We start from the raw sequence: 12,779 nt of genomic DNA on the forward strand, positions 1-12,779 counted from the left end.
CCTTGGGAGTCTGGAAATGGATGAAGTGGGGAGAGGGTTGGGAGCGGGTGTGTGGCCGACCAGCAACCTGTAGCCTCCTTCCCAGGCTTCGGTCCGGTCGAGGGAGGGGCTCTTTGGTCAAACAAGTGGAGCATGCCGGAGGGAGAGCGAGAACGAAGCTCCCTGAGAGGCTCGGCCCCGAGTCCTGCACCTACACAGGCATGCCTTTCTCCCCGGGACGCCCGAGGCCCCGGGGACGCGCGGGCTTCCTGGGGGGATTGGGGGGACGGCGGCGACCCCGTGGCGCACGGGGTAACGCGCAGCCGCGCTCGCTCTGCGTGTCCGAGGACTCGTCGATGAAGGCCAGGTTCTCGCTGGGGTAATCCAGCGCGGAGGCCGTGGGTGGGGTGGGCGGGGAGGGCAGCTCGGCCTTCTCCGGGGCCGCAGGGGATAGGGGCCTGCCGGCAGGCTGGGGTACACACGGCGGTGGAGGCAGGAGTGGCCGCTCCTTCTCCGGCGGCGGCGGTGCGGTGGGCCCGGCCCGCTGGGTCACCCGCGCGGTCACCGTGCCGGTCCAGCTGGCGGCCTGCGCCGTGAAGCCGCCCATCTGCGCGGGGAGGAAAAGCAGTCCTCGACCGCGGGTCCTGGACCGCCTTCGCAACTCCCCCTGAGCCTGCCCTGCCCCTTCGCCGGTCATTACGCACTTTTCCGCCTGGTTCTTCTGCCTCAGCCCGCCGGAGGGGGTAAATGTTCATCACCCAGCCACAAGCTCTCCCCTACTTCAATTTACCCCCAAGCGCCCTCTCATCCAAGAGCTTTTCTAGAAAGCCTGTTTTATTTCAACTCTCCCTTCTGTGCTTCCGGGGGATATTTGCGCTTCCATCCGGCTCGTTGGCTGCGCGAGACGCATAGGGTGACAAAATACAGGTCGTCTAGATAAATGTGAATTTCAGATAAACAACGAATAAAAGTTTAGTATAAGTATACCCCGTGCAGTATTTGGGACATACTCATGCTAAGATATTATTTGCTATTCACCTGAAAATTCACATGTAAATGGTCTTCCTGCATTTTTATTTGCTAAATCTGGCAACCCTATCATGGCAGCAGAGATAGAGTCACCTGCAAACCTGTCCAAGTTTATCCCTTTGTCCTTGGCCTGGTGCATACTGGGGCTTAGTCCCTGCCTTAAGGAGCCCACGCTCTGGAAGGGAGGCAGGCCAACCAGCTGCTACTGTACAGCACCTCAGCTCTAGGCACAGCGCGACCCAGAGACGCCTACCTCTGCCCGAGTGCGGCGGGACACTACTCGCAGCCAGTTCCCGATGGTGGTGAGCACTGAGGCGAAGTAGGCTAGACCAAGCAGGATCCAGAACCACACCAATGGCTGGTAGGCTGCAGAGTTCTGGTTGGGGCTGGCACCTGGGATACCACCGGGGACGGCAGAAAGAAATTGGTTGTGGTGTAAGCGTTGAGCCTCTGAGCTGCTGGTTCACTGCCCCTCTTCCTAGTTCATGGAGAGGACCCGTCCTCCCCAAGGCAATGGATATGTACTGAGTGTACGAATGCATTGTAGGAAGATGAGAGTACATCACTTGAAGGTGTGCAAGAGCATGCAAGTGGGGGCGCTCATGTGCAAGAATGTCAGCACATGTAAGAGATGCACATGTACAAGAATGTGACACATGAGGGGTGCACTTAGTATATGTGTGCATGCATGGAGGTGCAGGCATGCAAGAATGTGTGTACGAGGTGTTACATCCGTGCAAAAATGTGAGCAGGTGTAGGGGTTGGAGAAAGGAGGTGTGAGCGCACAAAGGCCACAAGGAATTGAGGGAAAAGCAAGAGTGCAGAGCCCCCGGGAAGAAATAAAGTAGGTAAGGAAGTGCAGTGCTAGAAAGGTGGCCTCACCGGCCACATAGTCCCCGAAGCCCACCGTGGTGAGAGTCACTACGACGAAGTAGATGGCTTCCAGCTTGCTCCAGCCCTCCACATAGCAGAACACGAACGTGGGTGTGAGGACAAAGAGCAGGCAGCCGATCACCAGGAAAAGCACCGCCGATAGCACTCGCACCAGCTCCGGTGGCACGTGCCACTTCTACAGGGAGGGGCAGTGGGCAGGACAGAGGAGTCCACCAAAGCCATCACTCACACCCCACACCCCCTTCTCCGGGGGCCTGTGAGCCAGGCTTATGCGATCTAGGAGCCATGCTTAGGAGCCAGGCAGGGACTGTAGGAAAGGGTAACCCGAGCCCAGAGCAAGAGTGCACAGGGCACAGAGCAGCTCACCAGGAAGATGGCTTCAATGTGACCGATGCCGTGACGCAGGGAGGAGCCCAGCCGGTCCCCGACCCCGGCCAGCAGGATCCCAAACAGTGGGATCCCCACCAGTGCATAGAAGATGCAGAAGAGGCGCCCAGCATCTGTGCGCAGGGCCACGTTGCCATACCCTGAGCAGAGGAGCCGTGCAAAAGGTCTAGGGGCTGCCTGGCATCCCTCTCCCTCTCCCTGTGCCTTCCCCCATGAGAAAGCCCAGCCACCCCTGGCCCCTCCACCAGCCCAGTCCCCTCCCCCACCGATGGTGGTGATGATGGTGCCTGAGAAAAAGAAGGCGCTGCCCAGGTCCCAGGCTGAGTGGTTGCTGTTACTGGTAGAGTTGGTGTCAGGGTTCGCACCCCCTCCCAGGGCATCAGCCACCTCCTGTAGGACAAGGTGCAGAAGGGGGAACCTCAGTCCTTCCTGTCATGGCAACCCCCTGGCCCTCCCATCTCCAGGGTTGTTCCCCACCCCATCCCTCCCAGCCCTCCCTTTCCCTCTAGTTTCCCTGCAGGCAGTCTCTTAAAGGCGACATTTCAAATGGAGTGGCCCAATTTTGCTTGACCTCTGCATCATTTTAGAAACACTGAGTTCTCTGCCCCTAATTCCACACAACAGATTTCCAATTTACAGTGGTCAGGAGCACAGACTCTGGGACCAGACTGCCTAGATTCAAATCTTGGTGCTATGTGACCTTGGGCAAGTTAATTCTCTGTGCCTCAGTTTCTGTATCAAGTGGAGCTGGAGATAATAGCAAATACCTCACAGAGTGGTTGCTAAGAGGTCAAGCACTCAATACAAAGTAACCACTGTGTGATTGTTAAGCTGATCCCCAGGCAGTGATCATGCCCAGTGATTTACAGCTTTCCCTAAACCCACCACTCCCACTGCCTGTGCTGAAGCTGAGTTTGAGTCCTTCACTTTAGATAATATGATGAATTAGATCGAATAGATTAGGGACTCTCCCTCCAGGAAGGTTCATATGCCAACAAATTTTGCATCCAATTTTAGGAAGTTCATGGACCCACAAACCCCTGCACACCCAACTGAAGTCCAAGCCAAATTCTGTGCTACATAGTGGGTGCTCATTAAATATGATTAAGTTAATGGAATGACCATGTGTCTGCTGCTATTGCCAGCCTGCAGGTCCCTGCAAGTCAGTGTCTGTGTTTTGAGAGGACCTGCCCTAAGTGACAGCAGTCACAGCATAATGAGGAGGGCATGCAAAGGGGTCCTTCCCCAAGGAGCCCAGAGCCAAGGCACTAAGGCAGTAGATATGGTGGCGATCATAACCACCTTCTTTCTCTCTGACTGCAGTCCTCATTAGCAAGACCGATTCCAAATCAATCTTCCTAAAGTGGCTGCCCAAAATCCTCCAGAGCTCCTTGCTGTCTGCAGAACTGAGTCCGAACTCCCCAGCCCAGCATTTAAGCCCCTTTGAATCTAATCCCAACCTCCCTCTCCCCAGTCTTTTCTCCTGGGACTCTTATTTGGGAACCCAAGTTGCAGTGACCTTATCCCCGGATTTTGAGATGATCCCATTTCCTGTAATAATAACTTTTAAATAAAGCCAAAAGTGAAATAAATGTATGATTAAAAATTATTTAATTTTTATTTTGCAATACTTTTCCAATAAAAACACTACTTTAGGGGAAAAGGCCTTTGTCATCCTGTGTGTTCTAATTTTTGCTTCAAATGACTAGGCATCTGCTAAATCCCAGTTCTGCAAGACACTTAGAGCATTCCAACTTCCACGCCTTTGCCCATGCTGTTCCTCTCTGCATGCGAGTCTCCGGCAACCCAATCACACATCTCTAAATTCTGTCCATCTCACCTGCCTCATTTCAATTACCAGCTCTTCCCCAAGGGCCCCAGATCTCCCTCCTTGCCCCCAGCACCAAGGCCCAGCACACAACAGGCATTCAACAAAGAAGGAAGTGAAGAAAACTCCCTTTCCACTAACACCTGTCCAGGGATTTGTCTTCCTCACCTAGATGGGCCATCCTCTAGGGCAGAGCCTGCACCTGTTCCTCCCCAATATCAATTTCCCTGCTAACCCTGTGGTGTATAGCACAGCACCCAACACCCAGTAGGTACATAATTGCTGTGTGACTAATTGTGGAAGAGAAATAAAGCAGCTGTCACCAACCTCTTTCCTTTTTCTTCTTTTTTATCCAAGAAAAAAGCAATTCCATTGTGAAGATAAAATAGGTCAGATAGACTCCCTCCCTTCCCCACTCCACCCTGTGGTCTGGCGAGACACACTCTCCTGCCCAGGCCTCTCTGAGCCTTGCTCAGCATTCTGGAAGTGTCAGAGATAATGTCAAGATGCCTGTGTCCTGGCCCCACCCAACCTTCATCTCTGCTCTGGGTCCTGCCACCTTGGGAATCAGCTGGAACACTGAGGCCTCCATGTGGATGGCTCCTCCCCCAAAGAACAGGCAAGGAAAGAGGGGTATCTTCAATAAAGAAATAAATGTTAATTTATTAAAGTTAAATGTTAGGGTTTTTAATAATAGTGACCCAGGAATCAGAATTAGCAACAGAGGTGCTTGCCTGACAGTGCCCCAGAAGGCTGAAGCCCAAGACTTTCTTTAGTCACTAGACCAAAGCTGACACCCTCCTCCACATCATAAGCTGGCATCCTGGGGGGAGAGATGCTTAACCTAGCACCCATGGTGACATAGACAGGCTTAGAGTATCCTGGAACCCTCCCCAGTCATATGTACATGTTTACATGTGGCCTTTTGCAGGGAGTAAGGACATGTTCACAGTGTTTGGGGGCTTTTCTAAGGCATCTGTGACTCCAAAGCCATACAGGAACCAGTGTATGGTTGCCAGATTTAGCAAATAAAAATATTGCATGGGACATATTTATATTTAATATGATTCATTGTTTAGCTGAAATACACATTTAGCTGGGCACCCTGTATTTTATCTGGCAACCCTAAACCAGTGAGTTAGTCCTATGAAAATGTAACATATTTCATGTGCTACAGCCATTTATTTATTTATTTATTTCATTCCTTCATTCAACCACCGTCACACACTGAAGGAGTCATTCCTGGAGCAAGTCCAATGCCAGGCACAGCAAGAAAAACAACGCCCCAAGAGGGCCACCAGACTGAACACGCAGAAGCCTGGATCCCCGCTGCACCCTGCCTCGGGGGTGCTGATCTGGAAGCAGCACCCCTGCACAGGGTCCCACTGGCATGCAGCTAGTGCCACAGACGTCATGGGTCACTGCTGAAGGGGCTCTTGCCCACCCACGCACCTTGATGAAGAGCCCCAGGTCCTGGTCGCTCACACATGGATGCGCCCTCAGGAACTTCTCTCGGACCTCCCCCAGCTCCCTCTGGGCCTGTTGCTCGTGGGGCTGCTCTAGGGCCTGGAACACCAGGGCGCCCAACACCAGGTAGAGCAGGACCAGTGCCAGCAGTGCTAGTAGTGTGGTGCTGCGCATGGTGCGCCCAGAGGCCCGGCCGATTCCACTGCCCGCCTGGGGAGGCCGGGCAGGGGACTCCTGGGGAGCTGCGGTCACTGCGGGCAGAACCGGGGAGGCCGGGATCATTAACATGGGCTGGCACCTCTACATCCTTCTCCAACCCCTATGCACCCAAGGTCCTTGGAGCCCCCAGCCCTACTGCCCACACATATCCTCTCCTCAATCCCTCTGGCGGGACCCTCGGTACCAGGACACACCCAGTCGCCCCCCCACCTCCTCCTCCCCCTTACCTCCACTGCCCGGCCCTCAGCCCCTGTCCGGGGACTCCGGGGTATGAGAAGATAAGAGGGTACCCGGAAGGGAAAGGGAAGTGGTAGGGGAAGAGACTGAGCCTGCCGAGGGCGAGCCGGGCCAGGGATGAACCGCCGGGGACCTGGAAGGGGCGTTGGGAACCCGCCTCCGAGGAGGAGGTTGAGGCGCGCGGAGGCGCGCGAAGGGAAAGCACGAGACGGGACAGCGCAGGGCGGGGTGTGGAGAGCGGTCCCGGCTGGTGCGCTGCGACTGCAGCAGCATCTTCGCGCTTCTTCCCCTCCCGCCTCTCTCTGCACCGCCGCTAGTCGCGACGGGCAGGGGGAGCCTCCGGGGACCCCCAGTGCCCCGCCGGGCTTTCGAGGAACCCAGGGGCGGGTCCAGGTCGCCGCGCAGAGGAGAGGCAAGGCATGCGGGAGGGAGGGTGGCGGGGTTCCGGGAAGAAGCGGGGCGGTGGCGACAAGGGCCATACCAGCTCAGCATCCACCCGGGGCAGCTGTCAGCTCCCGGGACAGCGGGCGGCCGCGCCCACGCTCACACCCGCTGCACAAAGACCTGCGGGCCCACGCTCCATCCTGCGGCTCCAGTCCGCACCGCTGCCCAGGATGCGCGCACACATTCCACCTGCACTTCCGGACTCACGGGCACACCGGGACCCCCAGCGCCGTGCGCGCCGGACCAAGGCACCCCAGAGGTCCACGCACACGTGTGCATGCAGTCGCGTGCACACATCCAGACCGCTGGGCGACCACGCAGCGCCCGCCGCCGGACACACTGCACACCCGCCGCTCGCTCCCACCGCCTCCCCGCGTCTTCACGCCGACGCCTGGGGGCGTCTGGGCGGCGGGACACGCGGCCGCATGACTCCTGGAGGCGCCCATGCCTGGAAGGTGGGCGCCCGTCCGGCCGGTCTCCCCCTTCGCGCCCATGCCCAGGAGTCCTGCCCGCACTTCCCGCACCCACCCGCTGGCCCTCTGCGCTCCGCACTCACTGTTGGCCTCGCTGCGGCGGCGGCGGCGGCCTCGGCCCGGACTCCTATGCGGCCTCCCCGGTGCCGGCTGGGCCGCGGAGGCGGCGGCGGTGGAGGCGGCGGCGGCAGGGGAGGAGCGGGCGGCCGCCGGGGCTGGGACGCCCCCTCCCGCCACCAGAAGACCCCCTCCTTCAGCGTTTAACCCCTCCGGCGCCGCGCCTCCCTCCGTGCCGCGCCCTAGCCGCCGGCACCGCCCCCGCCCATCCCACTCCAGCAGCCCCTCACCTGCGGCGGCCCAGCCCCCCAGTTCCGGCTGGTGCTGAATGGTGGGTGGCAGGGGACCCCGAGAGGGGGCGCCGCAGAGTCCGGCCTGGAATCTCAAACTGGAGTCCTAGTACAGTCCCTCCGGCCAGCCAGTGTGGCCAGCGGCTCGACCCCGGCCGGCCTGGACATCAGTCGGATCACCTCTCCGGAAAGGCGCCGCAATAATCTCCCAGCATCTCCCAGGCCTACTGTCGGCTGGGAAGGGCCTTCAGCTCCCCGCCCCTAGGGACAGCCTGGCCTGGCCCTTGGTCTCAGCACTCATGGAAGGGACCCTGAGAGACAAAGTGGTGGGGAATTCACTGAGGCAGCCTGGAATTGGTCCAAATGGGGTTGGGACCCGGCTCTGGAAAGTAGTGCTGAGGCATCTCCTGCCCCTAGTCTGGTATCCCCATCTCTTGGCCCTCACTTCAGTGCTCATGGAACTGGCACCAGCACTAGCCCTCTCACCCCCACCCCGCCTGCACCGCCAGGTCCTGGCACTCTGCCCCCCTCTGCTTTTACCCTGATCTCTCCAAAGACCCTCCTCTTGCCTGGGGTCCGCAGCCCTCGTGGTAGGTTTTGCCTTTGGCTCAAACGCTGACCACCCCTACCAGTAGGGGGCCTAGATAGGTCACCAAACTCAGGTGCCTCCAGTCCCCACTTACTGAAAAAACCGTTATCATCACCTGGGGTGTCATCCTGAGCATTAAAAGAGGTCAGTATTTTTAAGTGATCAAAACAGTGCCTGGCATGGAATAAAGTGCCCTACCAACGTTAGCAATTTTCCTTTCAACAAGAAGTGCCCAGCTTTGAGCTGATTTTCTAAGTCTCAGATGCCCTCTCTGAATGCCCTGAAGGCCTGGTGCCCAGGGGACTCCCAAGCAAAGGGTTTTGAGAGAGGCTTAGTCTAGGTCCCTGGAACTCCAATAAACTGCGACAGCTAGGTACACGGGTAGAAGGCAGAGCCTCTGATAAACGACCCCCAGCCATGGGACAGAAGACAGATATGCCAGGGCTGTGGCAGCAGAGGGCAGTGACTGTGCTATTAGGGGCAGCCACAGAAGGAGGTCCCAGGACCACCAGGCAGACTGTGTGATAGCAGCCCACCCACCGGGTAAAAGCTACACCAAGTAGGGAGGTGGGGGCTGCTCAGTCACCAGCCAACTCCTCCTCCACAGGCCCTGGACTAACCCCTGACCCCAGAGGCCAGGTTGGGCAGGATGATGTGTAAACAGGATCTCCAGAAATCCTGATCCACCATGGATAAGAAGTGTAAAAGCCACATAATCACAGTGCCATGTGACCCAAGAGAAGGGATGTGATTCCCTGACCTGGAGATGGAAACCTCATAAAGGAGGTGACATTTGAAGCAGATGTTGAGGAAAGAGGATAAATTGTTCAAGCAGGGAGGGGACTGGAGTGGCAGCAGGATCTTCTACTCCCTCTTCCTGCCCACCAGCCTGGGGCGGAGTGGCCCCTGCCCAGCCGAGCCCCCAGTGTCTGAATAGCCTTTGGCCAAACAGGAAACAGTGCGAGAAACACGAAGTAGATGACTGGCAGACAGCAATCGGACATGGGCACGGACACTGTTTATTGAGGAGCAGGTGCAGGAGAGGTAGCGGCTCCGGTGGAGACGGCAGCTTATACCATGGTGCTGTGGGCATCTGGCAGCCAGGGCCATGGCCTCCATCCTAGGGGATGGCACAAGCTCGCTACAAGGAGTACCAAGGAGCTGGCGAGGGGATGAGGTGGCCACAGTCCCCTGGGATCCTGGGCAAGAAGCGGCAGATGAACTTGGCACAGAGGCCTGGGATGGGAGGACTAGGTCTGGGTGTTCTGGGGAGAACAGAAGGGGGTCACGTCTGTGGGGTGGAGTAGAGACTGTGGTGGTGGCCTCCTGGTCCCAGCACCTGGGAGAAGAGCAGAGGAGTGGTCCGCGTCTGGCTGCCCCCGCACCAGCCTGGCTCCCGCCCGATGGCGCCGTACCAGCTACCCGAGCCTAGGCTGCCTGACATGCTGCAGGCAGAGAAACAGCGTCAGTCCCAGGGAGGTGACCAGTGCCACATTCACAAGAATTGGGGAAGGGAAAGGCTCACAACAGACCCAATGCCCCAGACCTCCAGGCCCAAGGGCTTGAGACCTTCAGATTGTGGCAAACTGCATCTTGTAGTGACAGATAGAAAAGAAAGGGGACCTCACCTAGTATAGACATGAGACATAGGCCATGGCATGGGGGGAGGAGTAGGTGGCAAGATCTGGCTCTAGATCCCCATGGCTCGATGGAGCAAGCTGGAAGCCTAGGGGTGCTGAGGTGGGGTTGAGGCTCCTACCTGGTGCTCTCACTCCGGCTGTGCTCCCAGGAGCAGCCCTCATCTTCGCAGTGCCCAGTCCGGTCGAAGAAGTAGGAACGGGAGCCAAAGACCTGTCCATTGAGAATTCGGCTGGTGCTCTGGGGGAGGAAGTTGTTATGGATGCTTTCTCCTGCCCATTGTTGGCCTCCCACAGTCTTCTCCCTGCCAGACCCCAGCCCAGGGATTCCCAGTGTCTACTGGCCCTCACCAGGTCCTGTGTGGGCCGGTGCACCCGGAAGAAGCCCACCAGCAGGGTAGTGGGCAGCAGCTCCCACACAAAGAGGATGAGGCCAAACACCAAGTAGCCTTTGTTCCCCAGGTCATTCACCAGGTCCGCCTGTGGGAGGGCAGGAGTTTGTGCCAATCCACAGTCGCACCAGTGCAGCACCCCAACAGGGCCCAGGCCAGTTAGGGACCAAAAGCCACAGCTACTAAGGAGACAGCTGAGATGCCAAATGCCTACCTGGTCAGAGACATTGTACCAATCATAATCGAAGGTGTCCAGTCGGCTCCGGGGGGCCAAGGCCAGGGCTGCCAGGTTGTAGCAGGCCCGGCTGGCATAGAGCAGGACCATGGCACCACCCATCGCGGCCGCCTGACACACACTGGTCCCCTGGTAGACAACAGGGAACTCTTAGGGAAGAAAGGCTCCAGCTTCTTCTCTACCGTGAAGACCACTGCCCAAAGACCCCAGAGGACACCCAGGCATCAGGGCTTGTGGCCCTACCTTGGCCTCCAGGTAGATGCTGGTAGAGGGGGCCCGCCGGGCAACAAGGCAGAGGCAGGCGGCAAGAGAAAGTGCGCAGATAACAAAGAGGGAGTCGCTCACCAGGACTCGCACCAGCAGGAGGGCCCAGGGCTGTGCACGGCGCCGGCGGGACAGCACAGCACACAGCACATTCACCAGCAGAAAGAGCAGTGAGGCCCCCACGAAGGCCCCTCGGACAGCCAGCCTGCAGCCCACAGCAGAGTCAGCCCCAGACAACCACCCCTGGGACTCACCAACTACCCAACCTGCTCCAGGAGACCCCAGTGTCATTCAGAACCAATCCAGACCAATCCAGTGAGAACATTGCCCCTCCAGTCTTACAGATAGGGAAACAAGGGCCCAAAGAGGTTAGATGGTGACTGACAGCTATGGCAAAGTCGAAAGAGCACCACATTGGGAATCAAAAAGTTGGATTTAAGCCCTAGCTCTGCCTTCTGCCAGGCCTATGACCTTGAACATGTTGCTTTACCATGCTGGGTCTCAGTTCTTCATCTCTCAAATGGGGATAATAACAACCACACAGGTAAGAGTAAAAATTAAATGTTTGTGAAAGCTCTTAATAAACTGTAAGACATTATACAAGTGACAGGCCTATCACCACCCAAGGTCACCCAGAAGGGGTTTGGCTTTGGAGCTTCCAAGGGGCGCAGCCTCCCACTCTCCTGGCATCATGGATGACATGGGTACCCTTTCCCCTCATGCCATCATGACTGTTCCTGTTGTTGTTGCCCTGCACGTGTGTAACTCCTCTGCTGAGCCATTGGCACCAAGTGCCCAATGTTTCCAAGCTCTTGCACAAATACTCCCTGGGTTGTTCTCATCTCAGCCTTGCAAGGGGAGAAGGAATGGACACCAGGCTGCTCCCTGCCCTTGGCCTGGGGGCTGAGCCCACCAGTGTCCTGAGTACTTACAAGCCTCGGCTCATCTCTGGCCGATGCTTCACCTTTGCCTTGAACACCACCTGGGGGCAGAGATGCCCATCATCCCTTTGGGCCCTTGGGGCTTGCCACCCCACAGCCCACCCCCACCCGTTACCATGGTTACCTGGGCAAAGTAGAGGTTCATAAGTGTCAGTGTGAAGAACTGCAGGCAAACAGGGAAGCAGTAGAGAAGCCAAAAAGGCAGGGGCCCCAGACGGTTGGCTCGGGGGGTATCTCGGAAGTAGAAGGAGAAGAGGGTGGTACGCAAGGCAGCCCAGAGCAGACAGAGTGCCAGAAACACTGTCTGATAGCTGAGACGCTTGTGCCCATACAGGAGCACCAGCCAGAGCTGGGCATAGACGGAAAAGAAGAGTAGGGCATACAGAGTGGTGTAGGCCGCAGTCAGCCCCAGGGTCACAGCAGGCGGCAGCGCAGGCACCAGCCCAGCAGCAGGCACCAGGCCAGACAGGTTACTCTCCATGCCAGGGAAGAGGCCTGAATCCTGGAGACAGAGATGGAGGGACTGGCAGGGAGCCAGGGAAATAAATACGGAGGGGTGGGAGTTGCAGGGTGCAGAGAGCTCAGGAGGAAAGGAGTTGCGGCTGGCCAGGCCCTTCCCCTCAACAGAGGGACTCCTGCCCTTGCAGTGGGGCACAGGCGGCCTGGGGCCAGGGCCCCTCACTCAGGGACATGGAAGGGCAGTCTCCTCTCCTGGACAGAGGGGAGAGGTGGGGAGTGTCTCCTTCCTGGGCCAGCCCCAGTGCTGGGGTGGGGGAAGACGAAGAGGCTGGAGAGCGGTCCTTGGCTTGGTTGCTCGAGCCGTTCCGGCAGGAGGGGGAGAGCCAGCCGATGCCCGTCGGCTCAGGGCAGCGGCCTCTGCCCGGGGCGCTCAACGCCCGGCTCTCCCCCTCCCCAAACAGGAAGTCTCTTTCCCCTCCAATAATCCAGATTGGGGGAGGCCTCTGCCTTCTGTCCTTGGGATTCCAGACGGAGTGGGTGGCCCCACCCCCAACCCCTCCACTGAGTCCACTCTCCAGCCGCGGCGGGCGGGCAGAGGCCGACGCCAGGTCCTCAGGCCGCAGCTGGGGGAGCCGACTCTGGCGGCTGAGACGCGGGGCTCTGGCTCCTAGGCTGCCGCTGCTCCGCCCCCTCCTTTCCCTGCGCCTGCGCAGGCGCCGCTCGCTACGCAAGTTGCGCAGGGTCTGACACTCCCCACCGCCCGCCGCCAACACACGACCCCGCCCCCGCTCCGTAGTTCCCGCGCTGCGCCTGGCGTGGAGCCGTTCGAGAATTGGCGCCAACTGCGAAGCCGGAGGGCTCCGGTGATTACCCGACGCGGCCGGTGGCTGAGAAGCTGCGGCGGCACCGCGGGACACACGGGTGGGCCATGTCCGGGGCCACAGACCCTTGCGTGTTT

General features: G+C 58.4%; 2 protein-coding genes across 3 annotated transcripts; both read right to left on the bottom strand.

The window, feature by feature from the left end:
• Positions 1-186: 186 nt before the first annotated feature.
• Positions 187-8,689, bottom strand: KCNK4 (potassium two pore domain channel subfamily K member 4). Of its 2 annotated transcripts, none has more exons than XM_017677001.3 (7): positions 6,522-8,689; positions 5,570-5,835; positions 2,556-2,679; positions 2,269-2,429; positions 1,891-2,077; positions 1,262-1,401; positions 187-586 (listed from the first exon to the last, which is right to left on the bottom strand). In XM_017677001.3, exons 2-7 carry the CDS (start codon positions 5,756-5,758, stop codon positions 191-193), a joined length of 1,197 nt encoding a protein of 398 aa, XP_017532490.2. In that variant the 5' UTR covers positions 5,759-5,835; positions 6,522-8,689; the 3' UTR covers positions 187-190. The 2 variants fall into 2 exon arrangements, with proteins under 2 accessions (XP_017532490.2, XP_017532489.2); XM_017677000.3 differs by lacking the exon at positions 6,522-8,689 and adding an exon at positions 6,031-6,171.
• A 200-nt stretch (positions 8,690-8,889) lies between these two features.
• Positions 8,890-12,662, bottom strand: GPR137 (G protein-coupled receptor 137). The gene is made up of 7 exons (XM_017676992.3): positions 11,487-12,662; positions 11,354-11,403; positions 10,401-10,626; positions 10,137-10,286; positions 9,882-10,010; positions 9,653-9,771; positions 8,890-9,338 (listed from the first exon to the last, which is right to left on the bottom strand). The coding sequence occupies exons 1-7, from the start codon at positions 11,841-11,843 to the stop codon at positions 9,179-9,181; spliced, it is 1,191 nt and encodes a 396-aa protein (XP_017532481.1). The 5' UTR covers positions 11,844-12,662; the 3' UTR covers positions 8,890-9,178.
• Between the last annotated feature and the right edge of the window lie 117 nt (positions 12,663-12,779).

Source organism: Manis javanica, chromosome 11 (genome assembly GCF_040802235.1).
Source record: "Manis javanica isolate MJ-LG chromosome 11, MJ_LKY, whole genome shotgun sequence".
NCBI lineage: Eukaryota > Metazoa > Chordata > Mammalia > Pholidota > Manidae > Manis > Manis javanica.